Source organism: Colletotrichum navitas (assembly GCF_030913465.1).
Source record: "Colletotrichum navitas strain CBS 125086 chromosome Unknown LY79scaffold_112, whole genome shotgun sequence".
Classification (NCBI taxonomy): Eukaryota; Fungi; Ascomycota; class Sordariomycetes; order Glomerellales; family Glomerellaceae; genus Colletotrichum; species Colletotrichum navitas.
This window is the reverse complement of record NW_026850658.1, coordinates 67379-92203: the sequence shown is the minus strand read 5'-3', so window position 1 is coordinate 92203 and position 24825 is coordinate 67379. Positions and strand designations below refer to the sequence as shown.

Here is a 24825-nt window from a genome sequence, read left to right as displayed (position 1 = left end):
GCCAAGTCAAGACGCCTCGATGTGCTGCAGTTCAACCCCTCCCACACCTCACAGAACGGCCAAATAGTTGGTTTTTCGAGCAATATGTAGGTGTGATGACCAGTCAAAAGATGGCTTAGCAATAGATATGCGTACGCTCTCGGAACTCCGTGGCCCTTTTGACCACGCGTGAGAATGCACTGGAACGTCCGTCGCAGCGACAACGCCGACATCTCACAACTTGTACAGCCTCGGCTGCGTCCCGTCCTCCGCCGCCCGCCTCAGGATCTGACGGTTCTTCACCCCGTAGTATATCCTCAGCCCGGTGCACCCGACGACGACCACGAAAAGCAGCGCCGCGTTCACCCAGTGGCCGGTCGGGTACCCCTTCGTCTTCTCCTCGGCCTTGTAGGTCCAGACGCCCGGTATCTGCCCGAGCCCGCCGCCGAAGCTGACGTTGAGCGCGATCGCGAGCCCCGTCGCGCCCGTGCTGAACACGTTGGAGCTCAGCCAGCCCAACAGCGGCGGAATGCACGCGAACGCCCCCGATGCCCCGACGATCAGACACCCGTACCGCGCGTGGTAGGCGTCGGGTGGCAGCACAGCTGAGACAAGGAAGCCGATCGCGCCAATGAGGGCGAGCGCCGCCGAGTGCGCGCCGCGCGCGTTGAAGCGGTCGGCGGACCACGCGACGAGGATCTGCACGACTGGGGAGGCTATCAGCACCTTTTCGGTGGACAAAAGGGGGGGAGGCATATTTTGAAAAGGAGAAAGAAAAAGAAAAAGAAAAAAAAAACAAGTGCTTACCGTACGCTGCTGCGTATGGGGGGACGGTCATGAGCTGCGCTTGTAAGTCGAAAAAGCCTAACCCTGCCGTGATGGACGGTGTGAAGTACGACAGAGACGAGAACGGCGTCGACATGGCAAAGTACACGGCGTAGTGTCCGTACAGCCTCCAGTCCGTCAACGTCGTCTTGGCCTCCTCCCACGACATGCTCTTGTCGCTGCTCTTGCTGCCTTCGTAGTACAGCCTCTGCCGCGCAAGGTCCTTCTCCCTCTCCGACAGCCAGCCCGCGGTCTCGGGGTAGTCTGGCAGGTAAGCCCACACGAGGATGGCCGACAGGCAAGACGGGATGCCCTCCAGAATGAACAACCAGCGCCAGCCAGATATGCCGTGCACCTGGTCCATGTGTCCGATCCCGTACGCGATGGCGCCGCCGAAGGCGCCCGCCAGCGTCGCGCTCGCCAGGATCAGGGCGACCCGCACGCTCCTCTCGTCGTGCTTGTAGAAGAAGGTGAGGTAGTAGACCAGCCCGGGGAACAGCCCGGCCTCGAAGACGCCCAGCAGGAACCGCACGCCCGTGACGGCCGCGCCGTTGGTGGCCCCGCCGAGACCGATCGTGACGGCGCCCCAGGAGAACATGAGAAAGGAGAGCCAGCGCGAGGGGCGGAGCTTCTTGAGGAGGACGTTGGACGGCACCTCGAAGACGGCGTAGGCGATCAGGAAGACCATGAGGGCGATGGTGAAGTCGTGGTTCGACATGTGCGTCTCCGTCTGCATGTCGTGGCCCGTCGACGAGTTGAGGATCTTTGCGTTGCCGATGTTGGAGCGGTCGAGGAAGCAGAGGAAGTAGATGCCCGCCGACAGCGGGATGATGCGTTTGTCCTGCTTCCAGAGGAGGGCCTTTTCCTCTTCGGCGTCGCTGGGGACGTCGCTCGGGGGCGGCGAGACGGGCGAGGAATACTGGGCGCAAAATGTTGTTAGACCTAATATCGCGTCTGACTGAACCCCGCGCGTCTTCTCATGAGATGAACACACGCACCTCTTTCACCGCGGGCGACTCGATGTCGCTGCGGTCCGGGGCGTGAGAGCCCTTCGTGTCCAAGGCCGAGTCCATCCTGGAAGTGGTTTCGATCACGAGTCAACGCAATTCGTATGCCCGACTTCTACTTGTTCCGGTCGGTGAACGGCGGCCCGGCAGCTTAAATCCAATCTCGAGTGATGTGATGTGTGAGAAACAAAAAGCTGTGTCTGGTTGCTTGAGAAGCCACAAAGCTTGTTTGGTCATCGCGGAAAGTTACCGTCGACTCCCCCGTCATCCATGACAGGTTTCCATGTCAGAAACAAGAGCCGACAGGCCCTTCTTCGGCGTACGAGGGGAACCTCCCGCGCAACCAACCCTACGGGGTTCTCGTTGAATCAGTATTCAGTACCCTAGTACGAGGGGAACCCCAGAGTGCATGGCAACCCCCGCACAACCGGGTTAGTTTACCCTCCCGCTCTGGCGATGCCCAAGAAAACCCATCCAGCGTGCTGCTCCGACGTTACATTTGCTTGGGCTGGTGGACCGGACGGACCAATACAGAGCACCAGCCGGTAGCGCGCTCGAAGATCTGCTCATTTCGATCTAGTTATGGCAGGCCACTCGTGGTAGGTCTGGCTGAACGGCGTGGATGTGATCAGCGGGCGCCGAAAATTTCGCTCCATTAGAATGATTAGAATGGCATTAGAATGGGCCATCTACCGAGTAGGAATAGTCCTGACGACATGGGACTACAGAGTAGAAGTTTTAAAGTTCACAATAGCCGGCAAAATATAATTATGCCTCGTCCAACGGTAATTTGTTTCCGGTGACACTGGCGTTCTCTTTTAAGAGGCTGCGCAGTCCTTGGCATTCAAGAGCGTTCTTCTTTTGGTTTTTTCCATACCTCTGCGAGGAATTGAAGAGTATGATGCATTGACGATATCAGTACGTTCCTAAAGACAATGGCCCCAGACGGTGCCCCGGCCGTGTTCGATTTTGAGTTCCCCGTTCGAATGAATCGCCGTCATAGTAGGTCACTGTCTGTGTCGCTTCACTCTGCATGTGACTGCGGATCTATGGTATACGGCAGATTCTTGCACCGAGTTGAATGCGGAAACAGAGCCGAATCTGAACTGGCAACAGAGTAAAGTTGGTGAAACAACTTTGTGATATGTGACATCAAAACAACGGGGCTGTAAACACTCGGCAGTTTTGGCACTTTGATAATTTTCAACAAGCATTCCTTGTCAAAGTGATTGAGTAACTATCCAGTGAGATAGATATAGCTATGCTGAGATTCTCATATCTCGCCAGCTTACTCAACGTAGCACTGTCCCGCCATACCCAGTATCTTTGATCTCTCGCTTTACCAACAGTCGACCACGTCTCTCTCATACAACTAACGGCAGAGAAACCGGACCCACGGGCCCTGAACTCGCCCCAATGTTTGCCTGGTGCATCGTCCGCGGTCCAAAGTGATCGGGATAGTCCACCGCTGTGTGGAACATCTGATAGTTCGCCCACATGACGATGTCTCCCTCCTCGACCTTCGGTAACATGATGTACTCGGGCTTGAGCACCCGTTCTTGGATTGGTCGGAGCCACTCCCGGATCCGAACAACGTCATCAACGACTTCAGGCTTCTCGTCCGCGTTCGACCGCATAAACATCCTCCGAGCGCATATCCCATGCACCATGAAGGCCTTTTCGCCCGTGACCGGGTTCACCCAGACCATTGGATACCTCTTGATAGAAGCCTCTTCATAAGCACCCAGCTCCTCGAGCGTCAACTCCTTCCCTTGGCTGACCACGCCGAGACCATTGGCATTGGCTCTGCATTTGCCCATCCACATGTAGGGGTGAGGCGCATACTCTATCCACGAGTGGTCCGCTATTTGCTTTTCCTCCTCGGTCATGAGGTCGTACATCTGAGTGCAGCTTATAAAGGCAGTCAGTCCGGGCTCCGATTTCATGGTATATCCGCTTCCGTCGTCCCAATGAATCGTGACATCGGGCGACGTGGGACGTTTGATGCAGCGCAGCGTCGTGAACCACGCTGGGTCGCGCCCATACAGCGGCGCGTCGATATGCCACCGCTGGAAGCGGGTATGGCCGGAGGCAAACTCGTCGTCCGGGAGTTCCTTATCGTGCCAGTCGTGCGAGAGCGGCTTCTTGATGGTCTTGTTGAGCAGGCCATAGTGGTTTTCCCCTTGGTACCCTTTACCGATGAGTCGGACATTTTCAACCCCTGGAATCGCTGCCACATCGCGGCTTTTCTTCGTCAAGCTGGTCAGATATGAAAATCTAGTCAAGAGATTGGTGGCCAGCATACCGACAAAAGACCACCCTTCGCGTTGAAGGTTGCCAGGTCGCCATGGGAGTGCACCAATGGCGCTTCTGGGTCGAAACGGGTAACAAGCTCCCACTGCTTGCTTGGGTGTATGTGCTTCTGGCCCTTGACGATAATGACCTTGTGCGTCCAAATGGCATCTGATAGTGCTTGAACGCCCGAATCTAGGGACATCGATCAGCTAGGTGCTATCAATTCGCACGCACAGGAGGCTTACCACTGATATCATCGAGGTTCACATCCTCAATAATGGCACCAAAGTTGTATTTCTCCTCAGCCGTCTTCGCCACTGGAGTGATTGTGAAGTTAGGCTCCATAGCGAGCACGCCAGGAGACATTGTAAAATACAAGTGTTCACGAAAATTCGGTATGTATTAGGGCGGTCGGTATGGTTTTGGTGTAAAGCGGATGTTATTATTGATGGATCTGGTGCAACCGTAGGAGAGTCTTCTTGCCTGCAATCACACTATTTAAACATACTAGGCACCATCCTTGTTATCTGCACACAGGTTCGATATCTCACACAGACTTTCGCACGTTGCGTTGAGCCAAATGCATGACGACCTCACTGGAATGGGATGGTTACGTGCCGGTAGCCTCGGCCGAGGTTCTTGGGTCTCAGCAATGGGTACATTTGTGCTCGGCCGATACCTGCAGCCAATGTGCTCACTTCCCTCGGCACCAGCGGAAGTAGTGGTTGCAGCGCTGATAACAACTGAAAGATGGCCAAATGTGACCATTTGCAAGCTTGGAAGACCTGTAGTCGACCTCAACTGCAATGTACGGAGTGGTTCTTGATCAGTTTAGAGCAAAAGTATGTCCTTGACAAAACTTCATTCGCTAACGATGACACCCTAGGGTGTAACAAAAGTTACTGAAACGGGTTGTCCATGGCAGTCCATCGTGTTTCTTGCAAAACACCTGTGATTAGGGCCGAAGAAGGCATTTGATTGATCAGGCACGACAAAAAGACGAACGAAAGGCAGAATTGAAGGAACAGTTGAAACAGTTGCTATCCTTGAGACTTGATCAATGGCGTCTCCAGCTTCATCTGTTGGCCATTCGGCTCCTCTCCTGCGGCCATCTTTGCTTGCAAAGCCGCGTACATCCGGTTCATCGCGTTTCTATTGAATTCCTCCCCCGTTACCACGGGATACTTTTGCTTCGGCCCCTGAATGATTGCATCCTTGCATGCCTGGTTGAAGAAGGCCATGCTGAATCGCTCTCCATAATAATCACCTTCTTCGCATGGCGCCTTGACCCGATGATATGTGCTCTTGAATCGGTCGTCGCTCCAGCTCATCAGAAGATCGCCAATGTTGCACACAATGACACCTGGTTTGAACTCCACTTTCGTCCATGTATCCCCCAGAGCGTGCTCGGTCACGACCTCTCGACCAGGGCAAATCTCCAAGCCGGACTGCTCGCCCCTCTGAAAAAGGAGCGTCAAAAAGCCCCAATCTGCGTGCGCTCCCGCTCGATGATATATCTTGCCGTCGTTGACCTTGGGAGTCTCGTAGTAGTGTAAGAGACGGAGACAGGACTGGGAGTCTGGGCGGCTAGCGTCATGATACTTGATGAAGTAGTCGTCCTGGAAGCCAAGACCGCGGGCCAAGCAGAGCATGAGCTTTTCAGAAACGCTCTGCACGCGCTGCATGAAAGCCAAAGACCGGCTCTTGAATCCAGGTAGGTTTTCATCGCCCATCCACTTTCCTTCCATGTGTTCGCCGAACTGGAGTTGGTAGGACTCCTTTGTGTCCGGCTGGCCGGTGGACGGTCTGACCTGTGACATCTTTTCCCAGCCGACATTCTGCGGAGTCCATGGCACGGTCGCTTTGGTTTCGTCCGAGAGTCGGAAGAAGGACTCGGACAACGAAAACATCTCGTCTACTTCCGCCTCGGTAATCCCATGGTCCTTGATGGCGAAGAATCCGACATTCTCGGCAGCGCTACAAAGCTGGGAGGTAATCTCATCGACTCGAGCTTCGAAATCTTGAAGGGAAATCTGAGTAATACGGATGTCAGCATATGTTGGGCGCGGAAACTGGACAGTTGACAAGTAGTCATAGCATACCTCGGGGATTTCCCGCTCAGCGTACTTCGTCTTCTCTGACATGGCAGCGAAATGGCCACAAGTGTTTCGTGTCTGGTCTGAAGGAAAGTTACAATCAGCTGCCTCCGAAGCAATGAAATTCGGCGATGGAATGCTGTCACTTCGGTGCGTTGAAGGGAGAAAGATGATGTTCGGACAGTCGGCGACTAATTATGAGCAGGGCTACAGCTTATGGGCCAAGCTCTGTAGTAATACCCCGCGAGCTCGGCCGAGCTTATCTTGAGGGTGGGTGGCCTGCTTCGCCTTGTGGCCCACACTCAATCAGGGTCTATGAACTTGATAACGTGCAGCATGGCATCCTATCTCGATGGCCAGTGGTCTTATCTTTTGCCACCCATTCACATGTGTGGGTTCGGATAAGGCTATATGGCACGGAACGAACAGCTGTTTGAGTAATTATGGCGATAGCCAGTATCCGTTCACACGGGGACCCAGGAAGTTCTGGAATGACCGCTGTTCATTCAGACCGGTTGATTCTCAGCTCTGCTTTTTCTTGTTTTCGCCCTCCCGGAGACTCTTCGGCATTGCGGTCTGAATTCTTATCTTTGAGTCGAATTGATTCTTTAATTAGAACTATCAGAATCGTGATACTCTACAGTGCAGGTCTAAGTTTGACGCTGCAATAAGTATTGAAACGGATTTTAGTGGTCAAGTGCAGAAGTGTAATAATGGGCCAGCAAGAATACTGCTGGTCACCTAGCTGTTTATGGTAAAACGTAGATAGTCGAGATCAGATCGCTTCAAACAACTGCAAGAAATATGCCAAACACAATTCAAATACACAACTACATTCTTTGCCTAACGCAACAAGATGAGGATTACGGCACCGTTTCGTGACTGACCCAAGGCTTTACCCTGAAGGGTGATCACTGGCGGCAATATTGCACTGGTGCATCACTCGAGGCCCATTGGCCTTGGGGAACTCTGTCTATTCAATAGTTAGCAAATACCTAGCACTCTCCATTGATGCTAACTGACAATGCTATGCCACAAAGCTCGGTTGTACCACAGGATCACGTCCTGTTCCTGGTGGGGATGGGCGTAAATGTTTTCCGGTTGCAGTACCGGTTTCATTATCCTGTTTCCTTTTAGTCTCAGGACCTGTAACCATAGCCCATGTACTTACTTGTCCATGAAAGCCCTGACCTCCTTCAAATCGTCCACTACTGTCTCCTGACCATTCGGCTCAGTTTTCAAGTAGAGCTTCAAAGCCCCTTGGCCATGTACTTGCAACGACTTCTCTCCGGTCCTGGGATTGGTCCACACCATAGGATACACGCAAATCTTGCTCCTTTCCCAACGATGCAACTGGTCCAGGGGCTTCTCCAATCCTTCTGTTTCCAGAAGGTGTCCTAGACGTGTGCTGTGGGCTCCGGCCATCCAGGTAAATGCATGAGGGGCATATTCAATACGGCTGTTCATAACAATGTTCCGGGTTTCCTCATCAAGCAAAGCCAAAGCCCTACTTCCGGCCACCATAGCGGTCGACCCGGGTGCCATCTTCATCTCTGTACCGCTACCATCATCCCACCTCACAGTGACATCGGGTCCCTTGGGTGTTTTAACGGCCAGCAAGCAGCCTACTCGTGGTGGAGGGATCGCGTATAATGCGCCGTCGAAGTGCCATTGATAGAAACGGGAAGCGCCTTTCTCTCGATCCACGGCCGGGATATGAGGTGGGAGATGAAACTCCTCATGATCAACGCCCTGAACCTCGAACCCAGGAGGAAAGCCATAATGGTTGTCAGGCAACGGTCCGCGGCCGAGAATGTGTACTTGTGGTTGTGCGGGAATCGCTGGGCGTTTGGGAATGCCGTAGATGTCAATACCGTTGTGGGTCGTCAACAAGGGATCTTTTCCATGAGCAAAACCACCAGTCGTTTCGTCAGGGTCGAAGCTAGGCAAGCTTTTAGTATCCAATATCAGACTCTCATGTGGAGAAGCGACCCTACCTCGAGGTTAGTCTGTATTGCTGTTGAGGTGTAAGCATCTGCGGCTGTTCTTTGAAGACGAGCAACTTGTGCGTATGCAGCGCAGTGGAGATCAGTTCAAAGTCGGCATCGGTGAAAGAGTTCAAGTCAATTCCGTAAACTTCGGCCCCAAAATCGACACTGCTGCTTTCGGGGTGTTGAATCGGAACCACCCGTCCTGCTGTTTTCTCAGCATGGGGAAGCTGAAAGTGGCCTTTTCCCATCGAAAGATGGAAGTCCGTAGCTTCTTCTGTGGCAACAACTGAAGCGATGACCATTATGCCCAGCTGGAAAGGTTGATGCTCGGTTTTGCTGTTGTTCAAACTTTCAACAATAGTAGTAAAGATTTCGTTTTGATAAAGCGGAAATCTCTCTCTGATATAGAAGACAACGAAGGTTTTCCGACAACAGACGATCACATGTGAGGCTTCACCTAGTATCATTATGTTTAAATGATTAATGTCTTCTAATGGACACGTTAAAGTGATGGTGAGAAAATAGGCTGCTCCGGGAGCGTCTATCATTCGGTCTACGTTCGGGTCCGGAGCTGTAAGGCTCCATCCACCTCGGCCGAGGACTGGGTTACAACGCTTGTAGACATCGACTGTCCCTAGCCGAGCGGTCCTGGAACGGGAACAGATCGAATTACGTTTGAAGCTTTAAAGAATTCTTGTCAGTACACAAAGCTTTTTATCTCGGACACAACTTTCTCTAGTACCTACGTTCGCCCATAGCGCTTGTACGTTCAACTCAGCAAGACGGCCAGAATGACTACCTCCTCTTATTTAACAGCTCCTTCTGGGCACACGATACATTTTCTTCAGTCCGGTTCAATCTCGGGTGGCCTCCTAGTTTGCCTTCATGGTCTTGGTGGATCAACCGAAACATTCCTCCCTTTACTCCCAGCGTTGCCAAAATCGTTCAATATCGTCCTCGTTGATTTTCCGGGATTCGGCAAGTCAGTCCTGGGCAACGCGTCAAAGCCGATCACTGTTGCCAGCACAGTCTTGGACATCCACTGTCTCATCTCGTCGATCAAAGAGAGCGCCGGCACGTCAAACCCTGAAAAGATCATTTTCATCGGGCACTCCTTTGGCGCCATAATTGCCCTTCATTACGCTGCCAAGCATCCTGACGCAGCTGCTGGCCTTGCTCTCCTGGGGGCCGGACGAGCTGCTGGTCACATTCCTGCTGTGAAGCAGCGCATGCTACAACTTGCAAGCGATGTGAGGAATTTGGGCATAGACTTTGCAGCTAATGCTGCCGCTGAGTCGAACTTCTATGCAGATCGTCCGGAACGATCCGCAAGTCCATCTGCAAGAGAGAGCGTACGAAAAGCCGTCGCTGCCTCCGACCCTGAGGGATACGCTCAGACATGTTCAGCATTGGTCGATGACTGCCACACCGATCCCGACTACAGTAATATCAAATGCCCGACAGTCTTGGTTGCCGGCGATAAAGACATGATCAGTCCAACGGATCGATCTAATGAACTCAGCAAGTTGATGGGTGGTGAAAGCTGGGTGGTGACTGTGAAGAGTGGGCATCAGCAAGCATTGGAAGACCCAGAAGGTGTCGGAGAAGCTTTGGTACAACTTTTTGCGAGAATTGAGAGCTCCCCATAGATCGAATGCTACGAAAAGTATTTTGCATATTGTTAAAAAAGACCTTTGTTTTGAATTTGAATCTTCTCCTGTTCGAATGGATCGATTGATTTGGAGTATAGACGTAGACGATGGCCGCACATATCACGTAAACACATTGAAGGCAAGCGCATACATGTTCCCATTTCAATGAAAGCAATCATAGTTTGCTAGATACAGGAGGTTCTCAAAGTTGTTTCCACTATCCAAGCCACCGAAAGGGAAAGAGAATGTGGCGTCAGCTCGGCCTGGATCCGGCATGTTCGATCCATGACTATGACTCTCTCCGTGGCGGGCTGGAGCTGTGTTCGACACAGCAGCTTCAACAGGATGCTCTCGGGGTCTAGGCGTTGCACGGTCGTTCTCAGACTCCCGATATTGGTCGCCCGTGCTGGCTTCGCAAAATCTCTTGACGAAGCTGTGCACATCAAACTTCACTGTATGTTTTCCCCTTGTCGTACAAGGACCATTGTCTTCCCTCGGGCGCTTTCTGTTCTGCAGTGGCATCGGCCTCAAGCTCGTGGCATTAGAAACTTCTACGATCAGGGCTTGGAGCAGTTTGATTCCCCTCGCGGCAATGGTGCTGTTGCCATATGACTTCAGAATGCCGATGACGCTCTCGGCCAGCTGTCGATGTTCAACGTGCTCTGCCTCCCCTGGTGCCCGATGTAGCACGTCCAGCAAAAGGATGATGGAAGCGGCTACCGCAAATGCTTGATGTACCCAAAGAATAGGCCCATCCTCCTGGGATACAACCTTGTATTCCTTGATTATGGTTTTGGATGCCGCGATGCAGGTCAACCTGGTAAACGCGAATGCGGGATTCGTGAAGCTGTCAGACAGAAACGAGCGGTGAATCATGATAATCTTGTGACTGGAGCTTATGGCCAAAGTTCGCCGGGCCCAGGGAACCCATATAGGCCAGTCCGCCTCGATAGGGGTGTTTGTAAGGAAAGCTGGACGTTCCACTGTGGCAAGTGTGCGAAGACGAGCGTCCCAAGTCAGTACTTGTTTATAGCGGGTATATGCCGTGTTGTTGGTCATCAGCCCATCTTGTAGTTTAGGCATGATTTCGGCAATCTCCAAGAGAAAACAACAGTAGCTCGTTATCGTCGGAACATCTTTTGGCAGGGGTAAAAGGTCATGATCGTGGCAGTTCTGAGGAGGCTCAGATGTCGAATAGAGAGGACTGATGAGATAGCTCTCTGAGAAAGGGATGCCGAACCAATCTTGGCTGCAAAGCTGGCACCAAACACGCCTTCCTGTTTCTTTTTCCACACTGCTTTCACCAACATCGTGCTTCAGTCTATGCAAGCCAAGCGATTGTGCGATGCGGACAGCCGCCGCGAGGTGTATGCTCTGGGAGTTGCTGTGACCCAAAGGATGGGCTGATATCGTAGCAGTTGCGATGGCTTGGCACGATAAAATGCTTAGGTTTGTCGTATAATCCGCGCGGTTCAAACACACGACCATTGCTTCGAACCAGCGCCTAGAGAGGGTTTCGCGCTCGCTGTCCCGAAAGCCCCAGGCATGCGCTCGTCGTGATGGCGCACACACCAAGCTTACAGTCAAGACAGAGAAGAGAAGCGAGACCCATTGGAGATCAACTCCTTCGCTCTCGATTATGCCGTTATGCTCCGAGTAAAATGCGGCAAGCTGAGTCCGGAATGTCGGTGCGAAAATCGAGTTATGGTACCACAAGAGGCTCTCGTTATGATACTGAACCAAGTCCCACACCTGCCGCGAGTCTGGCAGCAGAAGCTGGACAACTGCTAGCTGGGAACATTCAGTGAGATCCAGGACTGTGTCTCTTTCGCCTTCGGGGATCCTGGGCCCTTCGGAGCCTGGAGCAAAAATGGCCGTTGCTTCAGGTGACACCGTTGGATGATACTCGGGGTCTTTCCTGCGACCCCAGGCCAGGAACTCAAGAATAGAAGCAGCATCTTTCATGGATCGATCATCAACTTCAGCCCTCTCTGGGGCAGTCTCAGTTGAAGCCATTTGCGACAGCAATGGTTGGCTCAACCTCGGATTGTCTTGCACGGTATCGAATTCGCATAAGGCAGTTTGCGGGCCGGGCCTAGCATACCCACTTGGACTTCCATGATTCCTCAGACTGCTCAAAGAAACGACTCGTGCTTCGTTTTCGAGTTCAGAAACCTTGCGACGAAGATAAGCGATCTCTTCAATACTAGCCCTAGAGCTCGAAGACGATGTTGAGCGACGTGGCTGTGTTGTAGACGGTCTCGCCGATGTTGGGGAAGTGAGGCGCGGATTATCGACTGCATCAGAAGTGCATGATTGTTCTTCTCCTCTGGATCTCGGTCAATTTGTGGTCCGGGCAAGAGTTTGGGCAAGCATTTACCTCCTTAGACAGTTTGTGCAAGGCACTGTTTTGCTGCACTTGACCTTTCGGCGTGTACATGGTGCGCAGGCTAGTCTGCTACGGCTCGTCAGGGTCGATGCCATGATGTTTCATACAGAACTGCCCTTCTCCAGCATTCGAAAGTTCATGGACCTGGCCGAGGTTCGGAGAGTACTCGGATACCCTCGGCCGGGGTGGTTGTTTGCATGAACACCCTGGTTCTTGAGAGATAAGAGGAAGGGGGAGTTGGAGCCCTATCAGATCGTGTTACCAGGCTAGCCATCTTATCTTGCAGAGGCGAATAGTACTGATCCGAAATGCAAGAACCGACAGTCGGACAGGGAGCGACACAGCGCGTCACGATAACCACCAATCGGCTGGTTACATTTAAGTAGGAGCTCGTCGCTGCGTAATACACGCCGCTGATTTGTTTGGTCGAGTTACTCCACAAGGACCCCTTGCACTACGATAGAGTCCCGGCCGAGGACGGGATCACTCGACGTGTAGATCCGGCGTTGATGCGGGGAACGCGCCTTATCTCTTGATTCCTTTCGATGCCGTTGGTCGAATCTAATGCAAGACCCCAAAACTCCACAACTGCCGCATGTATCGCTGACAAGATAAGAACCGGCTGCTGAAAATCCGCCTCCTCGTGGGCCAATGCTCCCAGAACATGATCTAGCCTGCTGTGCTCAAGTAGACATGGGTCAAGTAGTCATGGTGAAGACAAGATCTATATCGTGATAATGACCTTGTGCCCGTGTGAGCTTGGCTTTCAGAAACTCACCCTGCCTGTTGGTGATTTCGTACTGTCACGTCCGAATCACAACTCATCATCTCTGTCTTGACCAGCTCGTTGACCTTGAACGAGTTCTGGGAGCGGATTATCGGAATGGTCGAACAAATCAGTCTGCGAGCGCGAGCTCGCTACGTGAGAGAGAAAACCATGCTTAGACTCACGCAGGCCCGGAGTTGGCAGCTGCCCAAGCAACCCAGCAGCAGCGCGCCGTCTGATGTATGGACAAATTCCGACATGGACCCGGTGCCAGTTGAAAGACGGACATGGGGAAAGGGGGCCTTCATTACATATTGGTTTTCCGATCTTGTCACCATAAGCACTTGGTCCACGGGCTCGGCAATCGTGGCAGCAGGTCAGTGCCTATTATATCCCCTGTTTGAGCTCAACTCTAACAAGCGTGGCGCTTAGGCTTGACTCCAACAGATGCGATCCTCATCGTCCTGCTGGCCAGCTTGTGCAACGCCATCCCTACAGTTCTCAACGGGGCAATCGGTTCAAATCTCCATATTGCGTTTCCCATTGCCTCGCGAGCCAGCTTCGGCTACTGGTTTAGTTATTTTGCAGTGGTCTCCAGAGGCGTTCTGGCCATGTTTTGGTTCGGGGTGCAGACCGCAAACGGCGCAACATGCGTTACAGCTGTAAGTCTTTTGCTACTGCCGGGTCTGTGGCTTATGAGATTGAATCTACCGCGATACTGATCGAATGTATCTAGATGATTACATCTATCTGGCCCAGTTTCCAAAACGTTCCGAACCATTTACCAGCTTCGGCAGGCTTGACGACGGCCGGGATGATCTCGTATTTCATATATTGGCTCATTCAATTTCCGCTCCTACTTGTTCCCACGCACAAACTGCAATATGTGTTTTGGGTGAAAACCATTGCTACACTACCTATAGCAATAGGAACGGTACGATCGTTCTCCCCGTGTAATTCCAAGCCAATTGCTAACGGTGGTCACACAAGGTTATATGGGTTGCCGTCCGGGCCGGCGGCCAAGGAGATTTCTTTCATGCGCCATCCCAGGTTCATGGTTCCGAACGAGCTTGGCTTTGGCTTTCTAGCTTGGTACGTGGTCCCGACCCGGCGCCATTCCCTTTTCATCAAGAGATGCCAGCAGACTCTAATGGCCTTTAGACCAGCGTGACCGGAGGATACAGCACCCTCGCCGTGAACATTCCCGACTTTTCCCGCTTTAGCAAGGACAGCCGCGCTCAATACTGGCAGTTGCCGGTCATCCCATTTTTCAAGACAATCGTGGCTCTGTTCGGCGTCATCTCGGCTGCGGCCGCGCAGGAGATCTGGGGCGTCCCCTACTGGACGCCGCTCGAGATCATGGCCACTTGGCAGAACACCCCCGGCGGCCGCGCCGCGGCCTTCATCTGCGCCGCCGTCTGGCTCCTCGCGCAGATCAGCGTCAACATCAGCGCGAACGCCGTGTCCTTCGCCAACGATATCACGACGCTCGCGCCCAAGTGGTTCAACAACCGCCGAGGCACCGTGTTCGTCGCCTTCCTCGGGGGCTGGGCTTTGTGCCCCTGGATCATCGTGGCGTCGGGCCGCGCATTCATGAACTTCATGTCGGCCTACTCGATCTTCATGGCGCCCATGGCCGGTATCCTGTTTACGGATTACTGGCTAGTCAAGCGACGACGGTACGACGTGCCTGCACTCTTCGATCCGCAGGGGATCTACCGTTACGGCAAATATGGCACCAATTGGCGCGCAGCAACCGCGACTTTCGTCGTGATCATCCCTTTGCTGCCCGGTCTCGTAGCAAAGGTGGCCCCGTCTGTCAATCTGGCCAGCGGTCTGGACAACCTCTTCAGCTTCAACTGGTTGTATGGCTTCTTTCTTTCCATCTTCGTATACTACACATTGAACTATTTCTTTCCCCATAAGGAGACCCTCATTCCTTCTGTCGTCACAGGATTTGAGACTACTCTCATAGGGGTAGACTCTGATTTGGAGAGCCGGGGAGTGGAAAGCGCAAAAGGCCGGGAGTCTTCTGCTGTTGTCGAAAAGGACCCTCAGAGCACCATCTAAGTACTCCTTAGTTCGTCCATAAGGTCGGAAGTTAAATGATAATGTAGAACTAGGCACTAATGTGCACCCACTGTGACCCTTTCGTAATAGTTACGTCTTTACAGGGTCTCTGGGCGTGACGACACAATGTACTGATTCTTACAAATTACCTTCGTAATCAGGACATTGAAGTGATTTAAATACACTAGTAAAACATTTTGATTTGTATGTTTACAACTAACTGATTTCAATATTCCTTCCCCTTTACTTTGGCCAACCTTTCGACATATCATCCCCTCTCTTATCCCTCTTTTGCATCCATCTGTCACCACATGTTAAATCCGGTCTCCAAACTTCCATTTTCCAACCTTCCCTGTATCTCCTGCTCTTATCCACAGCGCAACCCATCTTCTTCTTCCGTTCTCACTACAACCAGCCATCAAGAGATTCACAAGAATCTACTTTTTCATCCTCGAAGCCCTCTCCAGCAACGAGAGACTTCGCCTTAAGAAAACAAAACCTGAAACAGCGCAACGGAGCAATATATCAATATATGAGAAAATCAGGAATCATCAAAAATAGCCATACCACCTCAACTACTCGTCACCCATTCAACCTAGGAAAAATACCCTTATAATACCCAGTCTACCCTCAAAGGGGTTTTGTTAGATTGATGGTGTTGGTCTTCCGAAGAAGCCCAGCCAAGGTCAACGTAACACAAGTCATCACAAACACCTAGTTGAGTGTGTTTAACAGTAATCGCTTCCGGTTGTACGTCACTCTGTGAGATGTGAAAAGTTAAGTCAGGCAAGACTGATACTATTCGATTATGCACATAATGCAAGTGACATATACTTCTGGAGTAGCTGCCAGTCCCGCTCCAGGCAGTACATGATTGGTTACCGGATACTGGCAACCATAGCCTCCCGACACACGATTTCCTCTGCTTTAAGGTACGCAACGCCAACCCTCTCGAAGAAGTCTTCGTCCCCTTCCTTGCCGGCGGGAGACACAACCAGCACGTAGCATGTCGGCTGCTCGGTCTTGTGATGTTTGCTCTTTCCCACAATGACGCAGCGGAGAGGCCCGGGCAGCTGCCGTTCCGGTTCGTCCAAGATGAGCCAATCGGGTTTCTGCACTGCAATAGTGTGTACAGGAGCCCGGAGCTCGGCTCGGCCCCGCGGGTTGGAATCCACGTACGACGACCCTGGCGGAAGCGTTTCGAAAGGTGACTGGATGTCGTCCGCGCGCAGGATGTCGTCGAACGGAACGTTCATGTATCGAATCTCTCCGCTGTGGGCCATCCAGGACCACGATGGAATCCTGATGTGGCTTGCCGTTTCGAAGTCGATCCTCTTCAGAGTGCTCTCGGAGTTTCGGCGCTGCCACAGCAGGTCCCGATGGAAATTGGCCTGGAGAACGCCGAAACCGCCGGCGGACTCGAGGGCACTCATCAGCCTTTTCTCAAGGCCGGCGATAGCCATCGGTCTATCAGTATCATACGACAGACCCAGTGTTGAGTAGCGCTCGTAAAGGCCTTGGTAATGCTGGAGTTGCCGGCCCTGCTTATGGGATTTCACCGAATAAGGAAAGTTTGAGTCGCCAAGAAAAGACGCTTTTCGGCTGCAACTCGGGTCAGAGGACTGCGTGGCCAACTGATATACGATGGTTGTCGAAACCGCACTTACTTTTCAGTCTTGGTAAAGGTCTCGCAGCGAATGCCCTCGCCGCATTCCCAGTATGCTTGGGTGCGTGTAAAGTGTATCGTCCGGCGCGAAAGTGCACGTTCTTGCAAGACCCAGGCCCTCTTGTTCAGTTCGCCTTGCTCAACATCGAGGTCAAAGTTGTCAATGACTTCACAGACATGGAACCGCGCCCCGTCATCGGCCCTCATTGTGACGGCATGCCGCTGTACCCGCGGCTGGAGAAACCCATGGAACTTGTGCTCGGCGCAGCTCGCTGCAATGGTGAGATATGCCGAGCTGAAGACCTTCTCCATGAGTTTCGCCTCCCGTTCCCAGTCTGCCTTTGCTTCTTCGTCCTCGCCCTGGCCTGACTTCTGCATGATGCACAGAGAATCGATCCACAGGTAGTGAACTTTGAGCTTTCTCGTCATGGTTACGGCATCTCTGAACGTCTTGGGCAAGTCTGCATCGTCCACTCCGCCATTCATGATCTTGCTGATGTTTTCTTTGGTCGTAGATACAAATCTGACATCAGATGGCTGTATCTGGTCTGGAGAACCCCAGCGATGCGACAGAGCTACATATTTTTCCGTCTTCGGAATTTCGTATTGCTGGCTACATATCAGTTGAACTCGACTGCTTTGTTCGTTCCCAACCGCAAGGAGCCGAGTCGGTATAAACGGCTCATCGGCTGGTGACGGATGGCTATCGTCGCATGTCTTGATCCATTCCAACATAATATCGGCATGTGTCTTGCTTCCTGGATCCAATTGAGAAGGGAAACCAAGCTGGATATTGTTTGATCTCAAAGAATCAGAGTCTGGTGGGTTACATCAATCAGCCAAACGGGACGAAAAGGCAGATCAAGGTATATGAATTGGCCACCAGGTGTTGCCACCTAACCGCACAAATCTTCTGAAACTAGATTAAGCACTCACCTTCGGTAGTGCAAAGGGAAAAGATTGGGTTCCAGTGTTTTTCTCCAAATGTCAGAGATGAACCAGACCTGAGAAACTTGACAACCTCTTTGCTTCGAGCTGCCCTTCTCAACAGAGATAGATATAGTAGCTGGCATAAGTCGCAAGAATGTCGTCTAGTGTCCAAGTTCGCGAGTGAGTCGGTGAACTCGCAGCTTTCCGACCATATTCCCAACGCGTGACATCTCTGACATAACGAAGAGTCGGCACTTGTGCCGTTGATCTCTTTACTTCTCGGTACGATCAGACGAGCACATTGTTCGTCTGTGGTATATTCCCAATTATTGTCCAGCTAGATTTTGCATTACAATGGTCAGTAACAGAGAAACATGCATTGGCTGGATACCCAGCTGTCTGTTCTTGGAACGAGCTTACCGGCTTTCCATAAGTCAGATCTCGACCCAATAGGTTGCAGAATGAATGTGATGGGAGAATCCTTGGGCACGGAGGGTTTGGTGAACTTACGGTCTACAATCAAGAGACTATGGTCAGAACATATCCAGCACGCATGAATGATTGGCAAGAAAGAACTTACAAACTAGCACCCGACCTATTAGTAGGCTTGTTTTCGACTTTAAGGCTTAACGAGGCTATACCATCTATCACAATGACAGCACGGTCAGTATAGTCACCCCATAGCATTCGGAAGGCAAGGCGTACATACTGCATCAGTTAGTCATTGCACTCTGGGCATAAAATGAAGGGGGGACGGATCCGCGGGTAACATGTCTTACATTCTTGAGATTGGGAGATATTAGCGGCTTGACAAAGACGATTCGAATCTTTGAACAGCTTTCAAATACTGACCTCGTTCTTTTTCTGGTTACCAAAATTAGTATTTGCTGCATTGACGGATGGCATGACTTGGCAGAACACTATACCCATGCTTGCGGCATCAGGCTTTCACTTCCCCTGCGAGAACCCGCTCGGCTGCGAGTGTCGAGGCTGGCCGTGGGCCAAGGTGACCTTGATTTTGCTATACCATCCCAATTGATCCACGGGAGCGAGCCGCCGTTTGCTGCTTTGCGTATCTTGAGCATCTCCTTGAGCATTTCTTGAGCATTGGCCCGCTCCGTCTCGTTGGCATCGATCTCGAATGTTGGGCGTGTCACCAAAGGCCGGGGAACACTGCCTTCTGCGTAAGACGATTCAGCATATCCCTTTGAATAATCGGTTGCCTCGGATTCCGATTTTGAGTCTTGGTGTATTATGATCTTGACGACTAGGAGCCTGCTTTCAATGAGTTCCACGAAACGTCCGAGTGCTGTCGGACCGGCCGATGAACATCGGGGGTCTTCTTTTATGTATTGAATCCACTTTCGAACCATGTCCTTTACAGCCATTTCAGGGTGTTCTCTGAACAAGGGCTCATTAACTCCAATGTCGACACGAAACTTTCGGAGCCCTTCATTGTCGTACAGTATCCATATGAGAAACTCAAGGTACAAACAACCGATGGACCAAATGTCGTATCGTCTTGATCTAGCGTCCTTGGATAGATACACGACTTCTGGTGGTTTGTAGGTATTCGTTCCAGTTGGCGTATTGGTGATGTCTTGTCGAAGCTCCGTGACCTTTTCGTGGACTTTGGCGTGTCCAGCATCGGCTATAACAAGCTTGGCGCCCTTAGGAATTCTCCCCAGAGCCGACTTAAGCAGACCGAAGCAGAGGATGTTCTCTGGTTTCAGGTCTCCGTGGCGGCATGATACGCCAATGCCATGCTCTTTGGGTGGGTAGTGTAGCGTTTCGATGGCATCGGCAAGCCCAACTAACTGGTCAAAGAACCACCTGATGTAGACATCCCAGTCGTGGGGACTGAAGTTGGGCGATGCACTGCTCAGGCTGGGCTGGTGCTTCCAGAACTCCCGGAGGTTTCCTCCTTGGGCCCAGGGGAAGATGAAGTAATGATGGTTTTCCTGAGTATACCTCGCAATCGCTCTGATGAAGTGCGGGTGGTTGTGATTCTGGAAACGGTCCAGAACCGATGCCTCGTTTTCGACAACTTTCTGGAACTTCTCAGCGGTGCCGCGGGCTAGAAGCTTCTTAACGGCCACGTGAGGATTCCTGTCATCGTCCAAAACAGCACCCTGGCATTTGATACACTATTAGCATGTCGGGCAAAGGCACTTTCAGCAGACTTTGGTAGGATCACGCTGGGTCACCGGAAGTTTACTTACAATCTGATCATCGTGTTCAAATTTGAGGTGATCGCGATGCATGACAAGATGTGTGACGGAGCTGAAGTTTGAATCATAAGTTCTGTACTCCTTTATGAAAGGCAGCCGGCATCGCCAATGAAAGACGCGCGCAGTTTTGTCGTTGGGCCTGAAGACTGGGACGAAGAACATCCACTGCCACAATTCGCATATCGTATCGATCTCGCGATCCTCGAGTTGCTCCTCGAGAAAATCGGCCCTCTTTCCCGTTTTCGTCGACTCGACGGCGCGCTGGCTGCCCTTGCCGACAATTTCGATGGGGAACATGTCGTCGCCGAAGTCGTTGCGGTAGAACAGCTCGAACCACTCCTCGCATTTTACGTAGACCAGAAGAGCAAGAAGCCGCCGTGCCTTCGAAAGGGCAAACTTGTTCAAACTCTTGGCGAGGCTTTTGTCCGCTGTCAGTTCGCCGGTTACATCACCGGCCTTTTCCGTGATGATGCTCTTGATGCTAGCCCACGGGATCCATTTCTCCGTTTTGCTGGTGCTTCCGTACTCGACTTCTATTACCTCTCTCGAAATACGCTGCTTGAGCGATTTGATCGCCGTCATTCTTGGTGCTATTTGATTGAAGAAGCTGTTCGTGGATTGTCGGAAAGACGATGTCTTTCGTCGGCTAAGCTCTGCAACGTTAGCTGGAAAGGTGTGCCTTCTCGGTTGACTACCCAGATTTATGTCACTTGGACGGATCGATGTCGGATGGCTCCCTTCCGTTCGCGCCCGACGAATGGTTACCTTCCGGGGCGGGCTATCTTCTGAGGCGGACTCGGGGGAGGTTGTTTCGTCGACGTGTTCCTCTGTCTTTGGGTGAAGACTGCAGCATGACGACCCAGATGGCTTCGGACAAGGTACCATGCTTGTGGCGCTCGATCAAACCACCAGCACTCACCAATGTCAATAACATCTGAGGGCGTCGCTTCAGTCTCCCCTCTCGATGCCTGGAAGAAGGCAACCATTCCGCAGGCTGCCTTTTATGCAACTACTTCGTTGGTGGGAACCATCGATTGACCAATATGGTAGAGCTCTTACACCTGCAAGCAAGTATCTATGTCCGCCATTGGTCGCCTGATACTTAGTCGCTTACCGTGATGATAGGTCTTAACCCCATGCGTGCCAGTCGCAATCACAGCCACTATGAGACGTATTGGCATGGCCAATCCCCTCAAACTACCCCGCCGCAATTCTCGCGTGCTCAGGCTCCCCAAAGCCTGCAGGATGACACGCAGGCGAAGTCACCTGGTCACCCCGTACATATGCAACCTCTTATCGAGAGCCATACTCTTGGCTTCATTCTGCCAATCCCGGTTGACGAAAGTGAGAGGGTTGCGTCCTTTTCATACAGGCGTCGAAAAACAATGTGGTGTCGAGACCTTGGCCGGCGCCGTGAGCTAGACTGCGGCTCAAAAGCTGCCTTTGCTGTGCAATTGCGCCCCGCTGCCGCGAACCAGTTTGGCTTCGAGAGGGTAATACTCACTGACTCACACCCTACCTTTAAAATCCTCGGGACTCTTCCTGGGTTCGGTATCGCCTACATATGTCGTTGGTTTTCTAAGGATCCCCTTTCACGTAGTCGCCTCTTACAAGAGCCTGTATGGTTTAGCTGGCCACAACTCTGAAGGTGCTCAACATACAAGTCTTTGGTAGTAGCTTTCCAATCCATTTATTGCTTAATACTACCCACCTCAACATGCTAACAATTTTTCAGGCTATGAAATATCCTTTACATTTTACAACACGCCATCTGAAAAGGTTCCCGGAACCTGCCGACATGGGTGCCAAACCAGGTGCCTTAAGCCTGTACAAAGCTATCAGTGAGAAGTATGGTGACGATAGCCTTCAGGGACAACGACAATATGTCCCGATTGATGTGTTGGAGGATCTGGTCACCACCGAAGGTGTCTACAGGGAGCTCTGCAGGAATCCAAAGCATCAGGTCTGGGGAAAGGGCGGCTCAAGGAGGAATTTGGCCGAGAAGGTGGTGGGTTCCGATGCGCGCAGGCTTTTCGTGGTTCTTGTGCTCTTGGACCAGACTTTGGATACGGACAAACTTCTCAACAGTGGCTTGACCGACAAAAATCTCCCTCTGGTCAAGGATGAGCACGGTTTTAGGTCCGACCCGGACAGTGGGAAAAGGTTCTCTTTGCCGCCAAAATGGTCCAGTCAAACTGTAGACCAATTCCTTGAAAACCAGTGGCGGGTGCTTGCTCCTATATTTGGCTCTTCTGGGGAACACCGGACGTTTCACCCGCGGCGCCCGATGCCCTTTCAGAAGATCGAGGAGTCCCACAAGAAGGGTTCGAATAGCTTCGTATATTATGCCCAGATTCATCGCGCTCATCAACGGTTCTCCAGCGTGAGTTGCCCCTCCCCCCCCTTGCGCATCCTGGGCCGTCAGATGCTGACTTGACCAGACGGGATCTCATGGCCACGAAATCGTCCTAAAGGAGTTCCCACACAGAAACCAGAAAGATTTCGAGACCGAGCGAGATAATCTCGCTTCGATACGGAGTCTTAGAGATAACAAGCACATCACGCAGTATCTCGAGACTTTCTCACAAGCCGACAGGAGCTACATCATTTTTCCTTTCGCCAAGGGCGGAGACCTGGAGAACTTCTGGGATACTCAAAAGTCCAGGCCACGGGACAGACGCTTGGCTCTCTGGTGCTTGGAGCAGATGCTCGGGCTCGCCAGAGGGCTTCAAGTTCTTCACGAGTTCCTCGGGAACGACAAAAACTGCCGGCACGGCGACTTGAAACCCGGCAACATACTTCATTTCTTCACCGACGGGGGCGACGGCACCCTCAAGATTGCCGACTTTGGGATATCCCGGATCCACACCGAGGCAACTTTCGAGAGGCTGGGGAAGGCCACGACGACGAGATCTACGACGCCGTCGTACGAGGCCCCCGAAGAGTCGTTGCCCCAGGCGAGGTCACGCAAGTATGACATTTGGTCCATGGGCTGCATCTTCCTCGAGTTCACCCTGTGGTTCGCGGATAGCTGGGACGCCGTAAAATCGTTCGACAATGCTAGGACGCCCGACAGGGCGAGACCAGGGGAAACCCAGCTGTGGGCCCGCTTCTACCGGGGCATCGGGGCGGCTGCCGAGGTACATTCCGAGGTCTCCCGGACCCTAGCCAAGCTCGGCCGTCTTCCAAGGAGTGCACCAGGTACCGCGCTGGGTGACTTGCTGGATACCGTCGAGAGGCATATGCTCAAAGTCGACGTAGAAGCCCGTTTCAGCGCCAAAGAGCTCTCTGAGCACCTTGGCAAAATAGTATCTAGAGCCAGCGCTGACGCGAGATATCTTTTCGGAAGCGGTTGATGACTATATAATACCAGGTTGGGTGTGGAGTGTTCGTTGTTTCTCGGGTCGTAACGACTTCCTGACGTGTAATCTATATCATAACATACCCTTTTGTTTCTGGTACTTGTCAAAGTAGTTTATAGGTAATTTGTTAAATATATTTGCTCTAGAGCTCTATAAGTAGGCTAGCCTAGTTCACCAGCTATATATATACTATAAACAGGTAGGATAATACGCAGCACCTCTAGCCTAAACTACATCTGAGTCTCAAACATAAGATGCCTAATAAGGTAAGGTAACTATTAAATGAGACTTTATTTTAACTGCCTATAGTGTAAATAGCCTTAGCGGTGTTGTAGCAAGAGCTTCGTAGCGGGGTGGCTAATGCGCCAGCCACACCCTGACTCTGTTAAACTCTTGTTGCAAAAGGCGACGCCTTCAATTGGGGGCAGCAATTAACGCCTTAATTACATCTTGTGACAACTCTGCTACTAAGGTTGTTAGGAGCCTTACACCTTGAGTCATACTGGTCTAAGTGGTATAGCAGAAGTGCTGTTTTCTAGGAGTATGGCATGTCGAAGGGAAAATCGTCGCTGGCAAAAGCTTCATGAAGAGCACGAGGCCATGGGCCTGTTTCTAGGTAACTGAGCTGGATAACTGTAGTTATTCTTCCTACTGTTCTAAACCCCCATAGGAAGCCGAGATCAGTTCATCCAATATGATATGGTCAATATATAAACACAAGCGATAACGGAGTGGCGGGTAGACGCCAGGAGGTAGCGACAACGGCATTGGCACCAGCACCAATGTTGGGGAGTTCTTGCTAGGCTATAGCCTCACACGCAACCGCCGAGGACGATATGCTGAGCATTGTTGACGACATGGGGATTGCCTTGCAGACTTCAGGGATGTCATCTCATCCTCATGGCCGGCTTGGTTACCCGGAGTAACAAGGATTGGAACCGACCCCTCCGAGCCAACGAGCCTTTGCGATGCCTGGCGTTTAATGACTCAATACCGGGACACCCTGGTACTGAAGCTGCCACTAGAGTTTTGAACAGCTTGGCGGCTTGAGTTAGGCTTGAAAACGACATAGCTGACGTCAAAACGTTATCTGCAAGTTGGAGTTGTGCAGTCGAGCGTCGACTATAGACTGTCGGTAATCGCAGGTTTCAACATGGTGGCCTGGGGCCGACGAAGCTAATGCAATATGGGCAGTGCTTGGTTAGAGGCGTGGTCTCCATATTGGGCAGCTCGATACGACGATGATAACGGGTTCGAGGGCGAAATAGCAGGCGACGATGGTAGCTGGTGCCAAGCAAGATCGTCCGTGGCCATACAGGTGGGTGCGGGCGTTTGGTGCTAGGGCTGAAACCAGGAGAGGGGGACGGTGGACAATGGGTGTGGACAGCTAAGTTAGACAATTGGTGCGTGCCGAGTGTCATGTCCTGCTTCGCTGTCAGACAGCCGTCGGACAGATGTAGTTAATTCATGTGTTAAGGTGCAGACTGAGGCAAAGGCGGTCAAGGAACACTTGGTCCTGGAGTTTTGTGTAGATTGGAAGGCCAAAAGGGCACACATCGGAAACAC

General features: G+C 52.0%; 10 protein-coding genes across 10 annotated transcripts; 3 read left to right on the top strand and 7 right to left on the bottom strand.

Moving 5' to 3' along the window:
• Positions 1-85: 85 nt before the first annotated feature.
• Positions 86-1960, bottom strand: LY79DRAFT_54941 (major facilitator superfamily transporter). The gene is made up of 3 exons (XM_060557470.1): positions 1803-1960; positions 787-1723; positions 86-686 (listed from the first exon to the last, which is right to left on the bottom strand). The coding sequence occupies exons 1-3, from the start codon at positions 1875-1877 to the stop codon at positions 214-216; spliced, it is 1485 nt and encodes a 494-aa protein (XP_060408297.1). The 5' UTR covers positions 1878-1960; the 3' UTR covers positions 86-213.
• Positions 1961-3088: 1128 nt separating this feature from the next.
• LY79DRAFT_642862 (uncharacterized protein) lies at positions 3089-4587 on the bottom strand. Its single transcript, XM_060562383.1, has 3 exons — positions 4352-4587; positions 4117-4298; positions 3089-4060 (listed from the first exon to the last, which is right to left on the bottom strand). The coding sequence occupies exons 1-3, from the start codon at positions 4470-4472 to the stop codon at positions 3176-3178; spliced, it is 1188 nt and encodes a 395-aa protein (XP_060408296.1). The 5' UTR covers positions 4473-4587; the 3' UTR covers positions 3089-3175.
• Positions 4588-4907: 320 nt separating this feature from the next.
• On the bottom strand, positions 4908-6476 carry LY79DRAFT_707614 (2OG-Fe(II) oxygenase superfamily protein). The gene is made up of 2 exons (XM_060565054.1): positions 6209-6476; positions 4908-6139 (listed from the first exon to the last, which is right to left on the bottom strand). Exons 1-2 carry the CDS (start codon positions 6248-6250, stop codon positions 5147-5149), a joined length of 1035 nt encoding a protein of 344 aa, XP_060408295.1. The 5' UTR covers positions 6251-6476; the 3' UTR covers positions 4908-5146.
• Positions 6477-7097: 621 nt separating this feature from the next.
• Positions 7098-8495, bottom strand: LY79DRAFT_527492 (TfdA family taurine catabolism dioxygenase TauD; the record flags this gene model as incomplete). The annotated part of the gene is made up of 4 exons (XM_060555940.1): positions 7098-7175; positions 7226-7325; positions 7374-8144; positions 8200-8495. The coding sequence occupies 4 exons, from the start codon at positions 8493-8495 to the stop codon at positions 7098-7100; spliced, it is 1245 nt and encodes a 414-aa protein (XP_060408294.1).
• Positions 8496-8984: 489 nt separating this feature from the next.
• Positions 8985-9842, top strand: LY79DRAFT_584256 (Alpha/Beta hydrolase protein; the record flags this gene model as incomplete). Its single annotated transcript, XM_060560389.1, has 1 exon — positions 8985-9842. The coding sequence occupies one exon, from the start codon at positions 8985-8987 to the stop codon at positions 9840-9842; it is 858 nt and encodes a 285-aa protein (XP_060408293.1).
• A 165-nt stretch (positions 9843-10007) lies between these two features.
• LY79DRAFT_527459 (uncharacterized protein) lies at positions 10008-12329 on the bottom strand (the record flags this gene model as incomplete). Its single annotated transcript, XM_060555938.1, has 2 exons — positions 10008-12174; positions 12226-12329. 2 exons carry the CDS (start codon positions 12327-12329, stop codon positions 10008-10010), a joined length of 2271 nt encoding a protein of 756 aa, XP_060408292.1.
• An 842-nt stretch (positions 12330-13171) lies between these two features.
• Positions 13172-15070, top strand: LY79DRAFT_594497 (NCS1 nucleoside transporter; the record flags this gene model as incomplete). The annotated part of the gene is made up of 5 exons (XM_060561696.1): positions 13172-13376; positions 13433-13662; positions 13737-13934; positions 13991-14092; positions 14162-15070. 5 exons carry the CDS (start codon positions 13172-13174, stop codon positions 15068-15070), a joined length of 1644 nt encoding a protein of 547 aa, XP_060408291.1.
• Positions 15071-15948: 878 nt separating this feature from the next.
• LY79DRAFT_594496 (uncharacterized protein) lies at positions 15949-17222 on the bottom strand (the record flags this gene model as incomplete). The annotated part of the gene is made up of 2 exons (XM_060561695.1): positions 15949-16672; positions 16738-17222. 2 exons carry the CDS (start codon positions 17220-17222, stop codon positions 15949-15951), a joined length of 1209 nt encoding a protein of 402 aa, XP_060408290.1.
• Positions 17223-18586: 1364 nt separating this feature from the next.
• LY79DRAFT_527496 (kinase domain-containing protein) lies at positions 18587-20479 on the bottom strand (the record flags this gene model as incomplete). The annotated part of the gene is made up of 2 exons (XM_060555941.1): positions 18587-19798; positions 19889-20479. 2 exons carry the CDS (start codon positions 20477-20479, stop codon positions 18587-18589), a joined length of 1803 nt encoding a protein of 600 aa, XP_060408289.1.
• Positions 20480-21695: 1216 nt separating this feature from the next.
• Positions 21696-23253, top strand: LY79DRAFT_527478 (kinase domain-containing protein; the record flags this gene model as incomplete). Its single annotated transcript, XM_060555939.1, has 2 exons — positions 21696-22280; positions 22339-23253. The coding sequence occupies 2 exons, from the start codon at positions 21696-21698 to the stop codon at positions 23251-23253; spliced, it is 1500 nt and encodes a 499-aa protein (XP_060408288.1).
• Positions 23254-24825: the final 1572 nt, after the last annotated feature.

Bases quoted from the DNA above. Each gene is read 5' to 3' on its own strand.
- LY79DRAFT_54941 (XM_060557470.1), bottom strand. From the start codon at position 1,877: ATGGACTCGGCCTTGGACACGAAGGGCTCTCACGCCCCGGACCGCAGC. The intron at 1,724-1,802 runs GTGCGTGTGTTC...TTTTGCGCCCAG, and splicing joins AGTCGCCCGCGGTGAAAGAG to TATTCCTCGCCCGTCTCGCC. The intron at 687-786 runs GTAAGCACTTGT...TAGCCTCCCCAG, and splicing joins CCCATACGCAGCAGCGTACG to TCGTGCAGATCCTCGTCGCG.
- LY79DRAFT_642862 (XM_060562383.1), bottom strand. From the start codon at position 4,472: ATGTCTCCTGGCGTGCTCGCTATGGAGCCTAACTTCACAATCACTCCA. The intron at 4,299-4,351 runs GTAAGCCTCCTG...CGATGTCCCTAG, and splicing joins GAACCTCGATGATATCAGTG to ATTCGGGCGTTCAAGCACTA. The intron at 4,061-4,116 runs GTATGCTGGCCA...AGCTTGACGAAG, and splicing joins CGAAGGGTGGTCTTTTGTCG to AAAAGCCGCGATGTGGCAGC.
- LY79DRAFT_707614 (XM_060565054.1), bottom strand. From the start codon at position 6,250: ATGTCAGAGAAGACGAAGTACGCTGAGCGGGAAATCCCCGAG. The intron at 6,140-6,208 runs GTATGCTATGAC...CGTATTACTCAG, and splicing joins CTGAGCGGGAAATCCCCGAG to ATTTCCCTTCAAGATTTCGA.